The 25335-nt window shown below is 36.1% G+C and overlaps 1 protein-coding gene and 1 long non-coding RNA gene across 12 annotated transcripts in view; one reads left to right on the top strand and one right to left on the bottom strand.

The window, feature by feature from the left end:
• LOC109841084 overlaps positions 1 to 20601 on the top strand; it is a 30758-nt gene extending 10157 nt beyond the window's left edge. For 3 of the 8 annotated variants that reach the window (XR_002247151.1, XR_002247146.1, XR_002247145.1), the window contains 4 exons: positions 3632 to 3948; positions 4015 to 4151; positions 16244 to 16334; positions 19916 to 20601. This is a non-coding gene — a long non-coding RNA (uncharacterized LOC109841084). The remainder of the gene's footprint in view (positions 1 to 3631; positions 3949 to 4014; positions 4152 to 16243; positions 16335 to 19915) is intronic. The other 5 variants (XR_002247148.1, XR_002247147.1, XR_002247149.1 and 2 more) reach the window with 4 other exon arrangements.
• Positions 21374 to 24875, bottom strand: LOC109841083 (triacylglycerol lipase 2-like). 4 transcript variants are annotated; one of them, XM_020409945.1, is made up of 10 exons: positions 24639 to 24875; positions 24434 to 24556; positions 24194 to 24334; positions 23991 to 24104; positions 23773 to 23916; positions 23627 to 23667; positions 23399 to 23478; positions 23216 to 23326; positions 21843 to 22719; positions 21374 to 21759 (listed from the first exon to the last, which is right to left on the bottom strand). In XM_020409945.1, exons 1-9 carry the CDS (start codon positions 24804 to 24806, stop codon positions 22397 to 22399), a joined length of 1245 nt encoding a protein of 414 aa, XP_020265534.1. In that variant the 5' UTR covers positions 24807 to 24875; the 3' UTR covers positions 21374 to 21759; positions 21843 to 22396. The 4 variants fall into 4 exon arrangements, with proteins under 4 accessions (XP_020265534.1, XP_020265535.1, XP_020265537.1 ...); XM_020409946.1 differs by having other exon boundaries at positions 21849 to 22719; XM_020409948.1 differs by having other exon boundaries at positions 23216 to 23311.

Here is a 25335-nt window from a genome sequence, read left to right as displayed (position 1 = left end):
AGAGGTAACTGTTAATGTGATAGTTTTTTATGGACCCGCCATCCTACTTGAAGAGGATTGGCAAGAGAATCTGGAGAAAACAGACTATCAGATGTGATCATTAACGTGATAGTTTTGTAGACATTCCATCCTATTAGAGAAGATTGGCAAGTTGATGGACTATCAGAGGTAACTGTTAACATGATAGTTTTGTGGTAGATTTTGTGGTTGACAGAGGTATTTTATTGAACATGACCACTCAGAAAATTTATTATTCATAATCCAATGGACTACAAATAAACCAACCCACAGTCTTGAATAAGTGCATGGGGAAAAAAGAGTAGACATAGCACATCGCCTAGTGAGCCATTATCTAACGAGTTTGACTATCAGAGTTAACTGTTAACGTGATAGTTGTTGGCCCCGCCATCCTACTGAAGAGGATTGACTTCAGTGGCCGTAGTATCTTTCCCTTCTGACTGGGAAGAGTGAGCCTGGTCCGGTTGCTCAGGAGAAGATTGAGCTTGGTCTGATTGCTCGGGCTGATCCTGCCTACTTTGTTCTTCAGCTTTGATCTTGGCAATGATTTTTTGAGCCTGCTCGCATTGAGAGATTAGTTATCTCCAAGAACGACATTCTGCAACTCCTATTCGGGCTAGGAGGTCGGTTTGCAAGTTGTGTCGACAGGTCTCTACTAAAGTAGACTGTGTCATACCTGACGAACACCGGAGAGCCATGGTTCGGAACCTTTTGACGAAGGCTTTGACGGACTCCCTCTTCTTCTGCTTAGTGGCGAGAAGGGTATGAATGAAGACTTCTGTATCCTCTTCAAAGAATCTTGATAGGAAGAGTTTCTCTAGATCTGTCCACTTTTGGATACATCCCGCAGGCAGTTTTCTGAACCATTCAAAGGCAACTCCCTTAAGGGTGTCAACGAACAATCGAGCCAGTATGACATCGTTTGATATTACATTTTCAGTCTGTGATTTGAAATGATAAATATGTTGGTTCGGTGATCCCGTGCCGTCAAAAGTTTGTAGCATTGGGACTTCGAATTTTGAAGGATAAGGGGCTGCATCCCATTCGGCAGGATAGGGCCTGACAACTCCCTCGTCTTGGAGCTCGCTTCTGTTGGCAATGGCGTTGAGACGGGTTTCCAATTCTTCCATTTTGGCAGACTGAAGATTCTGCTCGTTCTCAGTCTCTCTTCCTTCATCAGAGGAAGATTCCAGGTCGTGGGCTTCTTAGTCAGAAGCCGCATCATCAACCACTTTTCCCTTCCCTTTGCTTGTGTGAGGTCGGGATGAAGACGCTTTTCCTCTCCGGGAAGATTTTTGCCTAAGCGGCGAATCTGTCTCCTGAGATTTGACCTTGTCTGCGACGATTTGAGTCAACATGGCCATGAGTTCATTGATGGCCTCCTGCTGAGATTTGAGCATGGCCTCCTGTTCATCAAGTAGCGAAGCTCTCATGTTCAACAAAAGAGCTTGATGACTGGGACTCTGCAATGGCTGAGTGTTCATCATCAGAATTGGTTCCTCTGGCTAAACTCCGATAGTTGACAGGGGGAATGACTCCTGTTCGAGTCCGAGTGCGTTGGTAGATTCCTTCAAACTCGTTAGCGATTTCTCTGACGCTTGGAGAACGATCTGTCTCTGACTCGTCAGAACTAGGGGTTGATGATTTTCCTCTGTCAACCATGTTAGAAGTGACTCCAAGGTATTCATCCTCTAAAGTCTTCTTCCTGTGAGAATGTCGTCGATTATTGAGCAAAACGACGTTTGTCGGTCGGTTGAACATCGACAGCCATTCCCGCGAGTCAGAGACTTGGGATGAACCTCTCACAGAGTGTGAGGGTAGAGATGGAACCCCTTGTCCGTTAAAGGATAGGACTGGTTCTTGGCAAACATGAATTTTAAATCCATGTTGATCATTTTGAACACGACAAATCACATCGCGTTCCAAAGAAGGAACACGAGGGTCGTGTAGACCAAAGTGTATGTTTTGCTAGTGAAACGCAGTCCTGCGATATGCATTCGGATTCTGAAATGCACTCCTGAGAGTTGCGTTCAGTTTGTGAAACGCACTCCTGAGAGTTGCGTTTTGGTTCTGGGACGCACTCATGAGAGTTGCGTTCAGCCAGATCAACACAAGTTTGATGTCTGCGTTTAAATGTTGGAACGCACTCCTGAGAGTTGCGTTTTGGTTCTGGGACGCACTCCTGAGAGTTGCGTTCAGCCAGATCAACGCAGTTTTGAGGTCTGCGTTTTGATGTTGGAACGCGCCTCTGAAGGCCGTGTTTTGGTTCTGGGACGCACTCTTGAGAGTTGCATTCAGCCAGATCAACGCAGTTTTGAGGTCTGCGTTTTGATGTTGTAACGCGCCTCTGAAGGCTGCGTTCTATCTGGGAAACGCACACCTGAGGGTTGCGTTTAGCTTGACTTATGCAGAGCTCATGTTGAGGCTCGCAAACGCGGAGTTCGCGTTGATTGGAGGATCGGCTTTTTTGGAGTTGTGCCGAAGTCGAGTCTTCTCCTTTAGAGAGGGGACTGTATGAACAGTGCAACCCCCATGGGAGATAGTCTTTAGATGAGTTGGCCACAACTGGAGCTTTAGTCTCCTCGGAAACTTTGTGGATCTTGCGCATAGCCTTGGGGCTAAGGGATCCGGAGGAGAGGGCCTTCTTAAACTTGGCTTGATCAAACTCTACCACGAGAGTTTCGACCGTTGTTCCAGCGAGCTTGACGTCGGATTGCGCCACCACTTTTTCATCAGAGAAGCTAGTCCCCAGCGGAGTCGCCATCTTTTATTTGTTGGAAATTTGCAGTAAAAAGACATTGAAAGAAAAATTGATTTGTATTCTCTCAAAATCGATTACAATTTGGATTCCGATTACAAAAGAGAGGAGAATAAATTTGATTCTCCCCTTTGTTTAATTCTGGGTTCTTCACGGTGGCGATGAGATGCCTCCCTCGAATGCTCGCGTCGAGTTTGCTTCTCGTTGACGATCCGAACGTCTTGATTTGTGGAGGACTTGCGTGGCAAGTTTGAAAATAACTCTTAACGAGTTAATAACTCAGAGCGAGTTTAGAAAAACTCTGTGAAAGAGTTGATTTAACCGAGTTGTTTTAACCGAAATCGGTTAGTAAGCCAAGGATGAAGAAGATCCTGTTGCTGGTCTCCAAAGCTCCAATAATTCCCCTCAAAAACTAGCCGAAGATCTCTTCTTTGCTTGTAACCTTCGTCTTGGCTCCTTAAAAATATGAGAGTCATCAGATTGTAACTCCTGATGTTGATTGTGAAGGCTGTTGAATTAGAGCTTTCATCAGTTGTCGTGAAGGTCGTCAGATTGTAACCTAGAGCTTTCATCAGTTGTCGTGAAGGTCGTCAGATTGTAACCTTCAGCGATCTACGTGAAAGTCATCAACTTGTAGCCTTATGGAAGTCGTCAGATTGTAACTTCCGTCATCGGTGTTTGATGAGGATCAGCTATCTGTTGTGATTTTTAGACAGCCTACAACATCCTTCTAATATCCTGATCTGCACATCCTTCTCTAGTACTTGCATGATACTGGATCTATATTTGTACTTCCATTTTATTTTACATGTCTTGTTTTAAATGCTTCTGAGCATAGAACTTAGATGATCTCAGATAAATTGTATGTAGTGAGCCATGAAGAACTACAATGCAGAACATGAAGAATAAGAAAGATTCCTAATTCTAGAAATGTCAGCATCAAGAGCCTACATTGCTACTGGTGGGACCTATTTGGCTCTTCGGTTTGCTTCTAACTATTTCAATTTTTTAAATTTTCGATATGTAATTATGACCTATTTCTATCTTTTGCATATTATGGAAATAGCCTGTGTACCAAAAAAAGTTCTATGCTTGTGCAACGACTAGATGAAGACAACTACAATGTAGAACATAAAGAAATAAGAAGATCCGAAATCGTTAGTTATGGGAATGTTCAGCATCATAGCCTGCATTGTACTTTTCTATTTCCTATTTTATCTTAACCACATATTTCTTAGATATCGACATTTCCTTTATGAGGGGGTGAGCTATTCACATCGATTATTTCGTAATTGCAATACGATGATCAGGTTACTCTCGACGTCAAATGCGTCAAGCAAATGTTGGGAAAGCTTGGATCAATTGATGAGGATCTGTAAGTGTTGGATCTTGAGCTTGTTATCTATTGCTTTTTGTTCTCTTCTGATTAACAGTACTACACTACTTTATTTAAAACTTTGTAGTCAACAATTTATGTCTAACCCATTCTCTGGCTTCAGTAGTCAGTTTGCTTCAACAATTCACATTTAAACTCTTCTGAAGGCATTAGTCAGTTGGGCAGAGAGCTTGATGTAAAAACATCTTCTTGAAAGCACTGATTAGACTAACAATCGCCACAATTATACTCCACCTTTTTAAAGTATACTTCTGTAAATCTAGCAATAGCTTCAAAGTTTCATGTTTTCAGACACATCTTTTTGTGAAAGAAAAAGGCGGACTTAAGAAAGTACGTTCTAGTCCTCTACAGTTTTAGAGTCTTAGGCATACATTTCATTAGCCTTATTGATTATTTTTAAAAATAAAAAGAGTTCACTCTCAAGATAATTTCACACACAGAAACCTGCCTATTGTTCAGCTCCTCTTTACGGACATAGTATATAGAATGCTCTGGTCCTATGGATGTGGGATGGGCCAAAAATAAAAAAATATGGATAAGAGTTGATGAGATATTAAATGGAGTACTAGAGAAATTAGTTGAAGCCAGTAGATAAATTACTGTGAAAACAATACTGTGATGAAACTATTTAAAAATTAGTAAGGGATTGTTAGAATATAAAACTATAGCTCTTTATCCTCACCACAACTTTGGAGTTTAGGTGTAATGATTAGAGACTTTAACATGGTATCTGAGCAACCCGGGTTTAAATCCCATCGGCCATGTATATAATGTGGATTTAACAAAAATTATTACCGTGGCGTGAGTTTAGGTTTTGGCTCATAAAAAAGGGGCGCTCAACCTGGGGGATATGTTAGTATATAGAACTATAACACACAATCCTCAAAACTTCAGAGTTTTGGTGTAATGGTTAGGGATTGTTACCCGGATACTTCTACCATGCAACCGTACCTATACTGGACACGTACCTAACATGTACCCATACCCAAACTTTATGGACACTCTTTGGATATATACATACATTTTTTCAGACATGTACTCAATTATATGATATGTGTTTTAATTTAAAACACTTGTCATACACTTCTTGGATTTATACCCTACACTTCACATCTATTTCTAGAAATTCATTATACATAGATTAGGTTCCTTTCTGCCCATGATTAAGTTCAAAACTACAATTTTAAGGGTCGTCTGGGTGTCTAGTTCAAAAACGACTAAATGAGTACTTTCTAAGTTATAATAATCAACATAATAAAACAGACCTAAAGATGTGATGATACTTTTAATTTTAATTATATGAGAGAGAGAGAGAGGGAGGTGAGCTACCATTCACTTAAGTGGATAGGAGGTATTGTCCACTCAACTTTTTAGCCATAGCATCTAGTCGATTGATTGAGATTCTAATGAGATGACGTGACTGTAATTAATTGAGGAATGATAGTATTGAAAAAAATGAAAAAATTAAGAAAGAAGAAGGATAGAGAGAAGATCACTTTAGGATTGCCCGCATAAGGAAAACAGAAACTTCAGGCTTATCTCCACCACGTGAGCGTTGTCGACTGCATCCTATTCACAAGTAGAGAGGTCGAGGTCGCCATAGAGTTTTAAATTCATTAATTAGGTAAGAATCCTTCCATTAATGGTATTAGATTAATTCTTAATTGATTTATTTTTTACATGCAACTCTAAATATATATGCCCTTTGCTAAACAGTAGGTATAAGTACAAGCACAATGAGATAATTTTATCAATTGCACCTCTTAACTCAGGGAGAAAATTTGCCTTCCCCGTGTGGAAAGAAATAAATTAAAAGAAAATCAATAAATAAACCAATAAAAGAAAATCCAGTTCATCCAAACCTTTTACTCATCAAACTATCAAGTTGGACAAGAAACCACTCAAATGAATGGGTTTTTTTCTTAGCAATCAGGCCTTCTTCGGCAAATGCAGGACTTTTAGAATTATTAAACAATTTTGTCTTGCTAAATATATAAAAAAGTAAAAGGGTATACTTAGAGAGAGATCTAAGAAGAACTCGGCTGCAAATTTTTTTCTTTGCAGTGTGGAAGGTAGAAGATGAAGAGAGGCAATATAGGCAATTAATCTCTTGACTATCTTTGTTGATTTATTTATTTTCTTTTTCCAATACTATCCTTCCTCAATTAGTATTTGTCTCATTAAGATCTCAATCAATGTACTAGATCCTATGGCTAAAAGTTGGGTGGACGATGCCTCTTATCCACTTAAGTGGATACTAGGTCACCTCTCTCTATATATACACACGCGCGCGCGCGCACACACACACATATTCTTTAACCGTATCGACACACGCACCCATACTGGTGCCTGTACCTGTTCTATACAACTTAGGTAGGGACCTTAACATGATTGAGGAGATATTAAGATATTATTTGTATACTTGTTGCATTAGTTGTTCCTTTTGAAAATTAATGCATGCTTAGTCGCTTATTTTAATGATATTGCAAGCTCTCTTTCTCATGTTTTTAAATTAGTTTATGCATTCTTAGTTGTTTATTTGAGTTAATGATATCACAAACTCATTTTCTCATGTTTTTTTAGAGGCCACATCGGCTGGAAGCGTTTGGGCCTAAGTACTGAAAGTATCCTAGAGGGGGGTGAATAGAGTCATTGCTAATCTTATTAGATATTAATGTCGATTAAAATTAATTAACAAATATATCCTAACAATCTTGATATTCAATTTAATATATGCAAGGATATATGAATATGAGTAAATAAACACAAGTGATGTGCGCAAAAGATAAACACAAACACAAGATATGATCACGGAGTTCGGTCCCCACGACCTACGTCTTCGATTCTCACTTCGAGGAGATCTACACTATCACAATCGGATTTTTTACGCTCACCCGAATAACGTTTACACCTCACAATATGATTTTCTAGTTCACCGAAAACTTTACAACTTACACACTTGCAATTACACTTCACACCTTCTAAGTATTGGCCTAGCCCGTGTCATATTCCTTAAGTGTTCGGAATTACCACATCTCACTAGGCTTTACTACCGACCCTACTCTTGGAACAGACCCCGTCTCTCATCACACACTTCTCTCGGTGTCCAAGTGTAATACAATGTGCAACTCACAATTAGGCTCAATTACAATAAAATATTCTCTACAATAAGTGAGAACTCAATGTAAGGTCAATCTCACAAATCACAATCCCACAACCCAATATATAATATATAAAATGCTACAAGCTCAAATAGGATGTACGTGATAAAATGAGCATAAATAAAATCTAACTCAATTAGCAAACTAGCAATAATAAGAATATAAAAATCAATAATAAAATTACTAGAGAAAAGAGTTAGAAAAACTTCTCTATAAACACAAAGAGGTTGAAGAAGATTGAGGATGAATTCCTCAATTGAAAATACAAGCCTCCTCTTTGTAAACTCAAACTTAGAAACTTAAACAAACTTTAAAACATTTTAAACTCCTCTTTAAAACCCTCTTCAAAACTTAATTCTGATGAGAACAATAGAGGTTTATATAGGAAGAAAAACCAAGGCACAAAACCTAAACAAATCCAACAAAATAAAAATAAAAATAGAAGGTTAAAAAAACTAGCCGTTGGGCCATCAGTCGACTGATCATTCAACTGATGAGCTGACCGTTACAGATATTTTTTAGCTCATCAATCGACTGACGACATTTATCAGTCGACTGATGGATCATCAGTCGATCAAAATGAAACAAAAACTTTTAACTATTCCAGGTGTTTTCTTTAGTTGACTGAACCAGTGTTTTAAATATCGGCCGCCATGTCCGACATGGCGGCCGATATTGCGGATTCGGAGCCTAGCCGCCACGAAATTGTTGAATTTAATGCGTATGGCGTTTTTGAGGTCATGTCGGGGACATGTCGGAAAATAGCGGATATATCGGGCGACATTTCGGCCATCAAATATCGGCCAAAATTCAGAAATATCGGTTTCACATTGACATGTTGAAATCATATGATTTGCAATATCTTTCACCTTCTATTTATGTAAAGTTTCACATTGTTTCCCATCCACTACCCATATGGGTGCTTGTTGTAGGTTTTAATTACTTGTTATTGCATGTGTTTTCTTTATAATGGAAGGCTATAAGAACACATGAATTTATTTGTATTAGGTGCACATATACTTCGATTTTTACTAGTTTCTTATTTGGAGAAATGACAGATATATAATAAAAATCCTGCAATTGTTAGTCGATGCAGTTAAGTAGTTTAGAATAGCAATTACGAGTTTAATTTTCAATTTCAGTAGAATTTTCTTTTTGTTCCTACTAGTATAATGCACGCGCTTTGTATGTGAATATTTTTTTTTGTAATCTTTTTCTTTGAGTGTAAAATTATGAAGTGACTTTTATAATAACATAAATTCTTAAATTGAACAATTAATAAATCTTTACATTAATAAATAAAGTTGTGTATAAAGAATTGTATTAGTAATTTTTATATTCTGGATAATTATTATACTTTAATAAGAATTGTCTAAACATATGCAGTTAAGCTGTTCTAGTGTCTATTTGGTTTTCAATGCAAAAGCAAAAACTTGGTGGTTGCTTGTGAAAATGAAGACCTTCTCATATGTACTTTTTCATATGTTTAGACAATATAATTATCAAGTATGTGAAGATTCCATTTATGATATTATATCAACCTATTCGATATGGCAATCCGATATTTTTTTCATGTCCCCCGATATATCCCCGATTTCCGTTATCCGACATGAATTTTGGCCGAGCGACATGAACCCAACATCCGATATTTAAAACCTTGGACTGAACACATTCATCAGTCTACTGATAACGTGGTATCAGCCTGTTTTGAATAGTAAAAACCAACTTTGAAGAGCCTTAAAAAATAGTAAATAAATTGTAAAAAAATGTAAAACTCTGGAAAAAGTTTATAAACATGAATATGAACATGTTGGAAAAGGAATTTTTCAATTTGCTCTTACCATTTGTGAAATATCAGAAATATTAAAAAACACTAAAATACATGTTTAATAAAACATGTGATTTTTGTTTTTTTGACTCAAAACAAGTTTTGAAAACTTATGGAATATTTATATGGACATAACAAAAGATGTTTATGATGTATATATAGTCCAAAACATATTAACATAGAATTTGCATAAAAGTACCTATGTTTTGAGAAAATCACAAATATATATATATATATATATATATATAATGATGTGTATATAGTCCAAAACATATTTTTCATAAAAACACCTATATTTACGAAAATCACAAATATATATGTCTGTGTGTTTTTGAGCTTATAGAATTAACACACATTATATACACCCTAAACTTAATTTATCCAAGCTTGATAGATCTTCATTGTAGATTGTCTTGGTAAATATGGAAGAAGCTTGAATTTGGATCTTGACTAGTATGCATAGGCTTCACTCCACAATTTCCGCCAACCTCCATTTGATATGATCATTATGGCGTAATCCATCTAACCTCCAACATATTATTTGTCTAGAATACCCAATAAGAAAACATAAACACTAGACAAATAATATTAGGAATTGTTTGTAATCATCAAAACAAGATTAGAAGATTTAGGCTCATAACATGAGACCTAATAATATCTCCCTTTTTTATGATGACAAACAATCTACACAAAGAGTATATAAGATATACAATAAAACATAATACTCTTAAAATATACTCACAATCCACTTGTTTCTCCCCCTTTGACAACATCAAAATGGGAAAAACAAAAGAATAAGAGAGCGAAAGCTCCCCCTATTATAAAACATAGATGAGTATAAACAAAAATATGAGGAAGGCTCCTCTATTAAAAAGCCATATAGAAAATATGCAATGATGAGCATGGCAAATAAATATGAGTAAGCATGGATATAGAATATCCTAAAAAACAAAAAAATCCCAAAAATGAAAATCAAAGTTTTAAAAATTAAAAAATCAAGAATCAAATGATTTGTTAATAAATTCAAAAGAAAATTTATAAGTTATCACACCATAAATTATGATTGATTGAGAACATATATAAATACATTATTATGAGAGTGATGTCTTAATACATGAAAACAAAGTATATATATCTAAAAGTGTTTGATCAATAGAGGAAATCTTCTTTGTAAAACTTGATCAAACCATATAAAGAGTACATTATAAACCACAAATAGATGATCCGAAAGATCAAACACATAAATATCATCATAAGAGTGTTTTATAATGATCCCATAAACACTAACACTTTGTTCAAACTAAAAAAATTAAAAACAAAGTATACTAACAAAAATTATGTTAGTATAGAAAATCATCTTGATAAAAATTTGTATCAATTCATAAAGGATGAAAACATGAAAATCTATAAAAGAGAATCATAAAAAATATGAATGATAACTTTTCAAATCAAATACCAAGTATAAAATTGTTTTCAATTTTGTTTATAAAACTTAAATAGAAAACATCTTTAAGAACATGAAAAAATTAAAAAGCTAAATAATTCATTCTTAAAGATTAAACATGTTTTGATACTCAATTAATCTTGGTACCGAAGAGGCTAGGGACATGATCCCTATCATTAAAGCTTAAAGCCCTAGGGTTATGATCCCTTTTGGACACATTTTGTGCACGGATTCGGTCATAGCAATAATTATGTAAATGACTCATTCGATTGTAATAAGTGCAATGAAGAAGATGCATTTGTTTATGTTGACCATGTGGATGTGCACGTGGAACATTTGCAAATAAAAGTAAATTATTTTAAGCTTTTTGCAAATGCGAAACATTTTTAAACAATGGTCTATTTGGAACATTTTGCAACTTAGAAGATTTTTGCAAATCATAACAAAAATTTGCAAGATATTCAAATCTACCACAAATATTACACTTAAACACATATGGTTCTTTAGAAACATTTGGCAAAGGTGATTTTTTTTTTAAATCAAAACAATACTTGACCAAATGATCATAACGACCACAAAAATAATATTTGTACACATGAGCATGTTTATGATGTGCAATATGTGCATGTACATGTGTATGAGAAGAAGAAGTTTGATGGGATACACAAACATGATTTGGCTTGTTAGGTTTTTGTGTATTATAACAAAATTTAGCAATATGGCCTTTACGATCGTAAATTGAACACTTGTAAATTTTGTTATACATATGTGCATAGTGTGTAATTTTCTTAGAAGAATTTTCACAGGACTTTGCACATATATCCATAAGCTTTTTATTATTAACAATGCAAGTTTTTAGTGTTGAATCTAAAGAAGATATTCTACTTTTAACATGATTCAACTCATTATTATCCACACAAGCATTGTTATTAGAAGTAGAACATGTATGATCAATTTTGAAAGAATTAAGCTCTTTTTTTATGTTCTCAACTTCTAACATAACATCACATTTAGCATGAAACAAACTAACATTTTCTAATTTTAATTTTTCATTGCATTCTTTAAGATTTATATTTTCATTTGTAATAAGATCAAACTTAATAGCTAGTGTTTCATGAGAGGATTTTATTTCGACATGCTTGTTTTTTAAGTTAATGTAGCTACGTTGCAATTTTTTATAGTCATGCATCAATAATTCATAGTCATATGCGAGTTCATCAATAGTAAGATTATTTTTGTTATCGGACTCGCATACCTCACTAGGATTATCGTCTAGTGATCGTGTGCATGATGAGGCTCCTTGTGAACTTAAAGAGGGAACCACCAAAGATCGTCGGATCGCCTCCAAGTTTACTTGATGTGCTTCAAATAATTTCTAAATTGTATAAACATTATCAAAATGAACAAGTTCGTTAGAAATACATGGACAAAAAGCATTATGCATAAATTCTAACACTAACTTGTTCATTGTGAACATTTTCTTGTCATGTTTGCTCCAAAAAAGCATTATGCATAAATTCTAACACTAACTTGTTCATTGTGAACATTTTCTTGTCATGTTTGCTCCACTTGGATTTCTCCGTCTAACACTAACTTGTTCATTGTGAACATTTTCTTGTCATGTTTGCTCCACTTGGATTTCTCCGAAGCGGACACAATATAAGCATTGTCAATAACTTCCCATAAATCTATATTTTTAGATTCAACAAAAATTTTGAATCTACAACACCATTGATCATAAGGAAAGTTACTATATCTAGGAGCAACATTTATGTCATAGCCTACACCGAACATATCCATCATATATGAGCAAGCGAATTTAAATAATATCAAAAAAGATTAGCAACAATAAAAAGAACAAAGGATCTTTAACTCAAGGTGGTTAAACCTCAAATCAAAAAGCACCAAGCTCTGATACCAATTGAAAGTACCCTAGAGGGGGAGGGATGATAGGGTTATTGCTAATCTTATTAGATATTAATGCCGATTAAAATTAATTAACAAATATATCCTAATAATTTTGATATTCAATTTGATATATGCAAGGATATATGAACAAGAGTAAATAAACACAAGTGATAGTACGCAAAAGATAAACGTAAAAACAAGATATGATCACGGAGTTCGGTCCCCACGACCTACGTCTTCGCTCCTCAGCTCGAGGAGATCTTCACTATCACAATCGGGTTTTCTATACTCATCCGAATAACGTTTACACCTCACAATACGGTTTTCTAGTTCACCGAAAACTTTACAACTTACACACTTGTAATTACACTTCACACCCTTTAAGTGTTGGTCTAGCCCGTGTCACATTCCTCAAGTGTTCGGAATTACCACCTCTCACTAAGCTTTACTACCGACCCCACTCCTCTTGGAACCGACCCCTTCTCTCACCACACACTTCTCTCGGTGTCCAAGTATAATACAATGTGTAACTCATAATTAGGCTTAATTATAATAAAATGTTCTCTACAATAGGTGAGAACTCAATGTAAGCTCAATCTCACAAATCACAATCCCATAACCCAATATATGATGTATGAAATGCTACAAGCTCAAATAGGGCGTGTGCGATAAAATGAGTATAAATAAAATCTAACTCAATTAGCAAACTAGTAATGATAAGTATATGAAAATCAATAATAAAATTGTTAGAGAAAAAAGTTAGAAAAACTTCTCTATAAACACAAAGAAGTTAAAGAAGATTGAGGATGAATTCCTCAATTGAAAATGCAAGCCTCTTATTTGTTAACTCAAACTTAGAAACTTAAATAAACTTTAAAACACTTTAAACTCCTCTTTAAAACCCTCTTCAAAACTTAATTCTGATGAGAACAATAGAGGTTTATATAGGAAGAAAAACCAAGGCACAAAATCCAAACAAATCCAGCAAAAAGATAAAAAACAGAAAGCTGTGAAAACTAGTCGTTGGGCCATCAGTCGACTGATCAGTCGACTGATGAGCTGACCGTTACAGGTATTTTTCAGCTCATCAGTCGACTGACGACATTTATCAGTCGACTGATGGATCATCAGTCGACTGGTCAGTCGACCAAAATAAAATAGAAACTTTTGACTATTCTAGGTGTTTTCTTTAATCGACTGAACACATTCATCAGTCTACTGATAACGTGGTATCAGCCGGTTTTGAATAGTAAAAACCAACTTTGAAGAGCCTTAAAAAATAGTAAATAAATTGCAAAAAATGTAAAACTTTGAAAAAAGTTTATAAACATGAATATGAACATGTTGGAAAATGAATTTTTCAATTTGCTCTTACCATTTGTGAAATCTCAGAAATATTAAAAAACACTAAAATACATGTTTAATAAAACATGTGGTTTTTGATTTTTTGACTCAAAACAAGTTTTGAAAACTTATGGAATATTTATATGGACATAACAAAAGATGTTTATGTGTGTGTGTGTGTGTGTGTGTTTGAGCTTATAGAATTAACACACATTATATAAACCCTAAACTTAATTTACCCAAGCTTGATAGATGTTCATTGTAGCTTGTCTTGGTAAACATGGAAGAAGCTTGAATTTGGATCTTGACTAGTATGCATAGGCATCACTCCACAATTTCCGCCAACCTCCATTTGATATGATCGTTATGACGTAATCCATCCAACCTCCAACATATTGTTTGTCTAGAATACCTAATAAGAAAATATAAACACTAGACAAATAATATTAGGAATTGTTTGTAATCATCAAAACAAGATTAGAAGATGTAGGCTCATAACATGAGACCTAACAAGTACCTCATTCCTTATGAGTGTCGTGGTTTTATCCTTTTTACTTGGTAAATAATAATTGATGAGTATGATATATGTGTTTTTTTGTGTAAATCAACCAAAAATGCACATAACATATCCTTTGCATTATCTTGTTTGTTTCCATACCAGTTACATAAGTCTCGTGATGTGCTTGGACAAGTACATGCTCAAGTCTCTGGTTAAAAAAAAAGGCGTGGCACCATTCTGCACGATATATGTCGTGCTTTGTTCCAGATATATTTGGAAATATGTGCTTCTACCTCTTGTTTATTTTCTTTTTTTATCCCTGAAACTTTCAGGGCCGTTATCCCCCTTTCCGTAACTTTGGAACAGATCCCTTCTGCTTTTTGACTGACCTTTTCAAATTGATGTGTCTAGGCTCAACAGAACTTCTTGATATAAAATATTGAGTCTAAAACAATATTATTGAAGCTGAAAAATCGCACTCAAAGCAATGGTAGTTGAGATGACTAAGTCATTACTCTCCTAATAGGTTTTGAGTTAGATTTCTGCGATCTGTGTTGGGGACGCTTCAAGAGATTTTCTTCAGTAATGGATTGGTTTGTGATGCGGGGGGACACCACATATCTGAGTGATTAGGCTGGTGTTCAAAAGAGGCACAGTCTCCTTCTTTCGACTAAAAAACGTGGAACATCATGCTAGTGATAATTGCAAGAGGCTTCAGTATAAAGCAGGATAAATAAAGCATTTCCAGTGCAAGGTTTTATTGTAGAAGCAGTGACACTCTAAAGGCAATTGCAGTATTCTGATTGCATTATCAGCATTAGGAGATTAAAACACTGAAAATGTTAACATCATTGAAACAGTGACATTCACCTGTGTGCATATTAGCAACCAAAAGTTTTCTATGAGTGAAATATCATCATGGTATTAATACTATCATATATGATAATAGTAACCTATAACCAATGTTGGTACCCTAAGGGCAAATGTCATGGATTGGCTTTTTGGATATGAAACAGTGTCCCTTCACAATTGAGGAGAATACTAATAGAGTTAAGAAATTGTAGGTTTATTTCTCCGAACTAATTTTTTTCTCTTTCCTGTCGTCACCATTGCCTTTCGAATCAAAATGTTAATGTCTGGAGCACAATTTATGTGAAAAGGCTCCCATATGATTTGACAAAGTAAGTCTCATATATTATGTTTGCAATCCTCGTAACTAAATATGTTTTTTATCCTGGAATGAGGGCCTTACTTAGCCAGGTCTCGAACCTGGATTCTCCTTGCCTGGAACCCAAGTAGCTTCACAAGGACAATACGTTTTGGTTTACTTCTACAATTTAATTTGTAGTTGTAACCTCCGAAGCAAGTACTTTTCAGGAGGTTGCTTATGGCGGTAATGTTCTTGCCGGGCAATTATGGAGTGTTTCCACCATGGTTCCTCTAAGAAAAATAGTAGCAATGATGATCCTTGAGTTCATTGGGAGTCTGGGTCATATGCCATACATCTTAGTGTATAGCCATCGAGAGTAAGTTCCACTTTTGAGGTGGTGACATGTCGTGGCCCAAAAGGACTAGGCTAGTGCACGTGCTTTATTTCCTCTCCCGTTTCTTAAATTTTTGCATGAATCTTGGTGCTTTATTATCTAGGTTGAATCACTTCAATATCATGGTTTCTAGGTACTACTAATTCTTGTCATTTGGACACACCCTATCCAGATCTACATGTCCTTTCCAAGCAATTGCATGATGCTGGATATACTTGCATTTCTATTTTGTGTTTTGTATATTGTGTTAACTGCTTCTGGACACAGACACATGCATTATCTTAGCTAAATTGTGTTTTATGCATTGTCAGCTAAATTGTGTTTATGCATTGACGAGGTGAAGAACTTAATGTAGATCATGAAGTAAAGAAAACAATTGTTAGTTCTGGAAATGTTATCACCACAGCTTGCATTGCTTATGCTGGGGTTCTAAGGTTTGTTTATACTGTTTCAATTCTTTAATTTTCTATATGTCATGATCTGTTATTATCTTTTGCATAAAATAGAAACTATACAATGTACCAAAATAAGTTCTATGTTTATGTAAAAGATCAACAAACAATTTAAGATTTCTGTCATCAGAGATCTTGCAGCCATTGCATTTGACAAAACCAATCTGGCTTGTCATTGCTGAAGGGCATTTCAATTAATTCTCATGATAAGGAACTTTTGGTCGTGCCTGCTTCATTTAACAGTCTAATATGCTACGTGATGATAAGATGACTTGGGTTATGCCTTTTAAGACTTGATTATCTTCATCAGCCAAGAGACAACAGAAGGTTTTCAATTTTGAGAAGTGCCTAGAAGGTTAGATACTAACAATGGAGAAAAACCCTAATATCAACGTGAAGCAAGCAAGGAGATTTAATTCGAAGTGAACTAGAACAACACATATTTCCCCAGTCATCAAGCAAACTTAGGAATTAGCCTTGAATGGAAGGGATCGATGGTGGTTTTGAGTTTATACCTAGAAAGGCAAGAACCTAGCATTCAAGAGTTTCCAGGAGTTGATCACCTCAAATCTCTAGAGCCACTTGATGAAGATAATCTCTCTACGAGTCTGTAAGTTCGGTTTTGGGTTTGATTTGTATTCCTGTAGATGATTTGAGGCGTTTAGATATGAAGACAAGGTTTAGCCTGAAGATTTGAGAGAGAAAGATGTGTAGTTTCTCGCTTATCGAGAAAAGGGATGGTTGGTTTTAGAGTTTATGGATCAGGAAGGGTAGGTTAGGGTTTGTATAAGAAGGGGCAGGGTGATGCGACCCATCTTTGGATGAGTGGAGCTTACCTCCAGAAAGGCTCATCTCCCATGATTTACATTAACTATACAGATGAACAGTAACATCAAGTTACTAATGCTTAACAACACAATGAAACCATAAATTTAGCCACAAGGGAACAACACAAATTAAATAGTTATAAGGCACAAACCAGTCTCAAATCCAGCACCACAAATCTCTGAGCTATTCAAGATACAGAATTACCAGAGGAACTTCAAGATCTGCCCATTTTTGCCAAATATTAAATGTATTCAATTTTCACACAGAAAAGTCATCACTACTTATATCAAAACAATTAAAGAGTGATTACCAAAAAAGGCAGACTGGGTACCTTGATCATTATGGTAACATAGATATTTGGGAAAACAGAGACATAAAGGTAGCTATCTACAGTATAAAGAAGACGAAGAACGAAAAAAATGCAGTGGAAGGGGAGAAAGGCAGAGCATGGGGCAAAGGGGAAATGAGGAAAAAGAAATAGATGAACCGTTTATGAAGAGAGCGAATCATCCATAAAGAAACCATATGCTTTTACTTAAGCTTAGCTTTAAATACCCGATCTCAGAAGCTTCTGGGTATTGATTGGCTTTTGGGTTGTGGAGCCTTAGACCAATTCTCCTATTCAACGTAACCCCTTTGCAGTAAATGCCTCGGCAATCTTTTCTCCAAAGTGGACTGTTGACGTAAACTTTCATCATATTAAATCTTCGGCTCAAGGCACATCATCGTGTCTTTGGTCTAATATGCGAGGGACTGGAGCCCATCAACTTCTTTGCCCCTGAAAACTGGACCTGTCTCAAGGTCAAAGGGAATCAATTGACGAGATTGTAATATGGTTCCCAGGAGCAACAGCTGCACACCCTTCCACCTGTCTCAAGGTCAAAGGTGCAGTTTAAAATCTAGGATTTGCCCATCTGTTTGTGGATTGCAAGCAAAACCTTGGCTACAAAAGTTCCTACACTGTGTACAGTTAAAAACATCACGATCAGAAACTATTGTTTTTGGCACCTTGTACATCTTGTATGTTGTCAGAGAAGAGCTAGATTATCTTTGTTGCAGTATAGGGATATTACAGTGCTGAGAAGTGGCGGACTTAGATAAGCAATCTGACCACTATTGCGATTACCGACTTACAATTGTTGAGAGGAAGACCGTCTTATAAAGTCCATGTAAATATCCTCTGTAGACTTTATCAGGGAGGGTCGCTTGCAAAGGTGATTTGGTCTCATGTCTCTGCTTTAGTAGTGATGGCATGTGAAACCTATATTTGTTCCCTATGTGATAAGAATGGCTGATCTGAGGTTCATATTTGGTAGATTTTTATTGTTAATTGATCAGTGGCTCCGAATCTGTGATTGGATGGTGGCCCTATGATTATTTGGTTTGTGTTCCAGCCTTGTCTCTACATCTGTGGTTGTGTTGCGTTGTTCGCTTGTAACTTGATATTATTGTTGATTTGTACAGTTACTGCGTAAATCATGAGATAAGCTTCTTTAAGCTATTAATGCTCCTCATCTATAGTCTGGGTTGCATCATAAGGTCGGGTTCTCGTAAGGAATTTTGTTCTTGATGCGGGTTTGGTGAAGGAATATGGGCTCTCAACAGCAAGCATGGCTGTGCCAGGGTTTGCCAGGTGTTTAAGAAGGGAGATGGATGGTTGGCTTTTCGATGAGAAAGGCGAGGGCTTAAGTGTCAACAATAGAACGTGATTAGGGTTAGGTTTCTGGATAAATAAAGGAGACTTCTGCATTTTAGATGGGGAGCATATGGGCAGAAACACTTGGATCCATGTGTTGGGGTTGGTTTCACACTAGGGATACAATTCACATGCAAGTCCGGTTTCTGTCAAAATTCTCATAACAGTTTGACTGATAAAAGAGTCATACAATAATATATGTTATTAGCCAAAGAAGCAAAAAAAGACTCTATAAAACATGACATACGATCCGTTTCTGACATCCAAAATCCTGGCACTGATTGGTGGGTACGGTAACTCTCACTTTCAAGTGGTGGAATTATGAGTATTCTCTTTCCAAACAGTAAAAAGCGAGATGTTTGTTCTTATAGATGGAATTACCAGATTAAGTAAACAACTGTTTAAACTTTGAATACTTCTCTGACTATCACTCTGCCGTGGGCATGATTATGTGGTGCTGAATGTAGGACTCATGTCACTTGGATATTTAAGTAGAAAGGCTCTGAAGAAATTACTAATTTCTTCAAAATTCATTCTGCTTCACTCGTGTCATTTGAATTCTGACACCAGTTCTACTGCCGCTGCAGGCATCTCTATTGCTTTGAGCATCTGCAGTCATTTCTCTAGAGTCTCAGTCGCAGATCACCTATTGTCAGATTTTTAACTTATTCATGGCAAGATCACGTCCAATTTTCTAGAGTTCATGGTGTTGCTTTGACTTCTGAAATGGTGTTCTCCTGTGATCAATATCAGAATTGCTTACCTCATCCTCCATGGATCCTACTTGCATCTGCCTTAGTCTCCACCGTGCAACATTACCACTCATAAGGTTTATGCAAATTGCATGTCATTTCTGATTGAGAGAAGAAAATTTAAATCTGTTACCTCCTACGGCTTTAAACCTGCTAGATCCTATGCTTGTGATTTATTAAAATTTTACAGTTACGGTTATCTCTAAAAGTGTTGATGATCTTTATGTTGAGCATGTCTCTCGTATCTTACCATTGTCGATAATAGTTGATGACCATTGTTTCTTCAGGAGCACTTGCAGACCAAAAGAATGAGAATACTCCTCTCTTTTTCGATGGTACCAAAAGCAGACAAGCATCAGTGTGATACGAACAGGGATAGGTTGGTGGTTACATCTCTTAATATATTTTTACTAATTAAATGCAGGTACGGCTTGGCTGCCAAGTTGGAGGATGGTTTGTTTGCCAATAGAAACCTGTGAGGGAGCAACTCAAAATTTTTTGGTTATGTAAAGCTGAATAGGGTGAAATTATTCAGGGAATTTCAAAATGCCTAGAAGACTTCTGGGCTGTGATCTGGTGCAGTTCTTCTCGAGACTATTGAAATCCAATCCGATATAAGCTCTTCCGGTCTTTGTCAAAAACACTTGAAACGACTTATAAGTCTCGGTATCCGGCTGATGTTGATGCTTAGCTTCTTGTATGATTGGCAAGGACTCGAACTCGAAAGGAGCTTTAACGTTATGAGAGCACACAAAATTCATCGATCATCTGTGATCTATGTTTTTCTGCGTTCTCTTTGTGTTTGATCAAATACCTTCCAACCTTTCGTGGTCTCTCTTTAGTTCTAGCTGTTGTTTGTAGTTATTTTTTGATATGTATGGTGTCAAACGCTAGCTAGTTACGTATGTAGTGCTATCTTTCATGTGGAACGCTGGATGCGGGATGTAAAGATTACTCAATATGTTTTCATTTCTTGACAGGAGTTTATGTGGATTTCAAACTAAATCAAATCAAGGTTTTAGACTTGCAGAGTTATTTGCTCAAACTGTATTGAGCATTTAATGCCTTAATTAGCTGACAGCAATCCTCTTTGAGCTAATTGCTTAATGCAGAATATCATGATAGTAAATGGACCATTTAAGAAAATTGATAAAATTATAGTTAATGAAGAGCCGGAGTTAGACCTTAAAAAAGACTTGATTAGTAGCACATAGATGTGATATGATAATAGTTAATCCCATGAAGGAAAAGATCTTTAATAGAGTTGAATGGAAAATAATAATAATAAGATTCACATAGCAGCTTCAAATATTTGGAATAAATGTGTATTTTCTTGTTGTTTTTTTTTTACATACTTTAAGATGTGCTTCATATATGTAGCTCAAAAAGATTGCTCCATAAACATTTCTAGCTCATAAATCATTCATTTATTTATTCATACTAGTATTCTGCACGCGCAAATGCCTTCATTTGGATTAGGTATTAAGAGGATTAATTATATTTTAATATTCTAAGGTTTAAAATTAACGGCTGCAATTTGCGGGGTGTCGTGTCTATATAATAATTTTTGGGGAAAACTGAAGGTAATACAATTTGAGGGGGAGGTAGAGGACAAAATGTCAATTATTTCGTATATCTTATTTACTCCCATTTTGCACGTAAAAACAAATAAAAGATCTCAATGGAAGCAAAGCTAGGAAGAGAGGAATTTTTCATGATTCTTTCACATTTGTTTACCCTCACAATGTTTTTTTTTTAATATAGCAGTACATGAAATTAATTGTGCACGGGTACATGAGCATTCGAATTAGCCAAAACTTGACAGCGTGCTTCATCATACAGGAAAGTGTTAAGAGAGATCGCTTCCCATGCGTTTCTATCTCAATAGCTCAATTCATTTATTTATTGACACATTATTTACGTGAAATTGTCTGTGCACGTGTACGTGCACACCCAGTTGTGCCGAGACTTGCCATTGCACTCATCCCAATAGGCCAAAAACAGAAATAACAAACTCCGCCGGTGAACATCATCATCAGTCACGCTTCCAAAAACAGGCAGGGTTGAGAAACGTACCGGGCTCTTTGCCGCATGGAAAACAACTACAGCCCTCATGCTCTCCATGTGAACTCTGAATGAATGAAAAAAAAAAGATTAAAAAGAAAAAAACCCATGCATTTTCACTTAAAAACCTTCTACAGATTAATTAATTACCCTCACTCTTTGCTTCTTCTCAAAATTCATTTAAGGAGATATGGGAGGAAACAAACAGGAGCTTCGCAATCGTGTTGCTAAGCTGATCAAGAAGATGGTGGGTTTAACCCGAAAGGAGAAGAAATGCATCAAGGAAGGAGCCCCGCATCCGCCTCTGCAAGCCGTTCATTGCGAAGAGCTCTTTCTCCGTTCTGAGAAGCCAGACCTAAGTACCAGCCACATTCTTCGCAGTCACATTATCGCGCACAATTATTTCAGCCAGAAACCAAACATCTACATGTAATTCACAACCCTGCGTCCGTTTATTTTCTTGAGGTTTCTAGCGTCTTTTTTGCGCTTTATAATGTATCAGCTGTTCTTGCTGCCCTACGCGCCCGTGTTAGGAATTATGCATGTGGTTTTAGTATATGTTTTGCGTTTCTAAATTACGGTAACTTGAGTTCTGATTAATCGAGAGAACGATCCCTTGTTCTCTCAGATAAAAGAAAACAAAAAGCGGAAGAAAATTGTACCCTGTATCTATACCAAAATCAAAGTCAGTACAATGAAATCAATTATATATGGAGCTTTAAGAAGGAAAGGAGGGGATTATATACGAGCTGCCTAGCGTTGATGCCCATAACAAAGTCCCCATGAGCATAGCATGCTTGATAATTAACCCTCGCCTTCATCTTCCTGTGTGGCTTTAGATCAGCCAACAAACGCTTCACATCCTCGACATCAGAGAGCCAATCTCTGCCACCATAGCTCAAGAAGAGAGGTAGATCTTTGGGGATCGCCTTCATATCATACACTGGAGGATGGGGATTCCCATAATGCTTAATGTTCGTACTAGCATCGCCGTAATCGAACTTCCTTATAGTTCCTGTTCTAAGCACTGCAGGTTCAGGTGTCAGTTGGATGTGAAGAGGAGGATAAACTACAGCGTTAAATGCGGATGGACACCCTCTGCTATCTCCTTGTCGAACTTACCACACCCGTAGTTCAATAGATCCGCTTACAGAGTTCTGCTATTGCAGATAGACCCCCTGAAAAGAGTAAAAAATAATTTACTCATGGGGTCTATCCGCACCGAAAGAACTATAAAGGCAGTAAGTTCAATTTGGCGAAAGTGTGGAGGGTCTCTCCGCAATTAACTCAACATCATAACCCCCAAAAGATTCGCCAGAATGACAGAAAATCTCTGTAAAAGTCTTAAAACCAATGCTTTTCAACCCGTCATTCTGAATTTTCTATCAAACACGATACCCTGTGGCCTTATTTTATGGGGGGGAAATCAAAAGAAGAGGTTCAAGTGTTACTTTTTAAACTTCATTAAAAGGATTTTCTACAAACATTGGAGGGATTTAATGTAATCTAGCGGCGAAACTTACTTTGACACATGTGTATGACATTCTTCGCTGAAGTTGGCTGAGGTTCATGTTCTAAAAATACATTAATGGACGACTTGTTGAGGCAACAGTTATTACCTGCAATATTATATGCTTGATTTTGGATAATGTATTATTTTCGGAATAAAAAAACTTAGGGATTATTCCACATGAAGAGAGAAGCACCTGTGAAGTCTGTGACCAGATCATAACAATCGCTACCAGATTGCTTGCAAATTATTTTGAGGAATCTCTTTACAAGTTCACTGCAAAAAAGAAACTTTCATGATTTGGTAGAATGACCAGTATTAGCTACTAGCAACACAAGTTTTTGAGCAAGACATCTTGTACATATATATCTTACTTAATTATTAATCAGTTGTGATAAAGAAAATAGAGGATCATATTGCTTACCTTGTTGGATTAAACTCATTGAGGCCTAACCAGTAATATGCCTGCAAAAAAAAAAAAAAAAGAACCTGTAAGTTAACAACTAATACATACATATGTATATGCTTAAAATTCAGAACAGGAAATTATCAAACACTAATTCAATTTACATCGGCAAGAAAGGAGTCTGCAGCAATTCTTGCAATTGGCGATCTCACTCCGTTCAAATAAGCTATGGGGCAAATCAACGCTGCAGATCTCGTCATTCCTATTAAAGGCATCTCGGAGAATGACGCAAGAGCCAATAAAGTTCCCTAAATAAAAAGAGAATATTGCATTAAAACTATGATACGAACATTCTTTTATGTTTTTGAAACTAGAAACTTACCAAAGAATGACCAACATAGTGAATCTTCTGCTGGCCTGAATGTTCGTACACATAATAATAAAAAGCGGGCAGATCATAGGCAACTAGTTCGTCCCATGACCAGTCCCAGTATTCCTGCATAAAAATTAGAAAATCCAAACATAAAATAAGAAAAAAAAATATCTGGAAATTCATATAAAACATCAATAGAACAAATATCAGACCGACTGATTAACAGAGAGAACAGTGTGTCTGCGGCTAAACTTAGTGCCTCGACTGTTAGCGATCCATACATCATAACCTCCATCTGCCAATATGTAACCTAATGAATTTTCAGGCGAATTTAGAAGAAAAGTGATCCCATCCTGCCCAAAATAAATAAATAAATAAATAAATAAATAAAATAACAAAAAAAAATTCATAGCACATTTCTAGCTTTGACCATGAAAATTTTCAAGCAATACCATAAAAATCCCATGCTGAAGCAAAACTGGTATTTTCTTCTTCTTCTTTCCTTTCATTGTGACAGAATGGTGGCCATTGGGAATCCTTTGTAAACTGAGAATGTACCCATCTTTTGTTGTTACCTGTACATAAATTCGAACAAAAACCGATCTTCAAGCTTGAAAAAAGTGAATGAAAAGGGTAATAAGAGGAAAGATTGATTACAGTGTGTTCTTCGCACTTGTATCCATATATTTCCACTCTGGACTTGCAAATGCCAGCTGAAGTAGACTGTGTTTGTGCTAGAGTAGGAGTTGACGACCAAATTGCGACAAAAAATGTTAAGGCAAAGAATAAAAGCCAAGCAAGCATGAAGGTTAGGTAGTTAGCCATCACTTGGATGTCTTTTCTGTTTATAACTACTTCGTGGCGAATAGAGTGTGGGAGCCTAAATGGAGGATGTTCTCCATTTCAACTTCGTTGTTTACATAGAGAGCTCACACCTTTGTAGTGAACAGAGAAGTTTGTTGAGTGTCTTGAAAGAAAACATTTTTGTCAAGAATTTCAATGCCACTGTGATTTCTGAGAGATGTTGTTGGATATAGTAAAGGGTCATAAATTCATGTGAGATTAAACAAAAAAGACAAAGTCTATTTTGAGAGTTATCTATAAAAGAGAATATTAGTTTTTTGGCTTTATTATACTACCTCTATTTTGTTGCAGTTACATTTGATTTTAAACATAGAACATGGAGACAAGTACCAAAAGAAATACAGCATGTGAAGTAACAAGTTAGATACAATGTATATTACCATTATGTTATCTATCTATGAAACTTAAGTACTCAATTTAGTTTATAATTTTTTATATTGTCTCCGCATAGTATGTGACATGCATGTATATATTTTTGATAGCAAGTTTT

This window comes from Asparagus officinalis, chromosome 5 (assembly GCF_001876935.1).
Source record: "Asparagus officinalis chromosome 5, Aspof.V1, whole genome shotgun sequence".
Lineage (NCBI taxonomy): Eukaryota > Viridiplantae > Streptophyta > Magnoliopsida > Asparagales > Asparagaceae > Asparagus > Asparagus officinalis.
The sequence above is the reverse complement of the archived record's forward strand: the minus strand, read 5'-3'. Positions and strand labels throughout refer to the sequence as shown.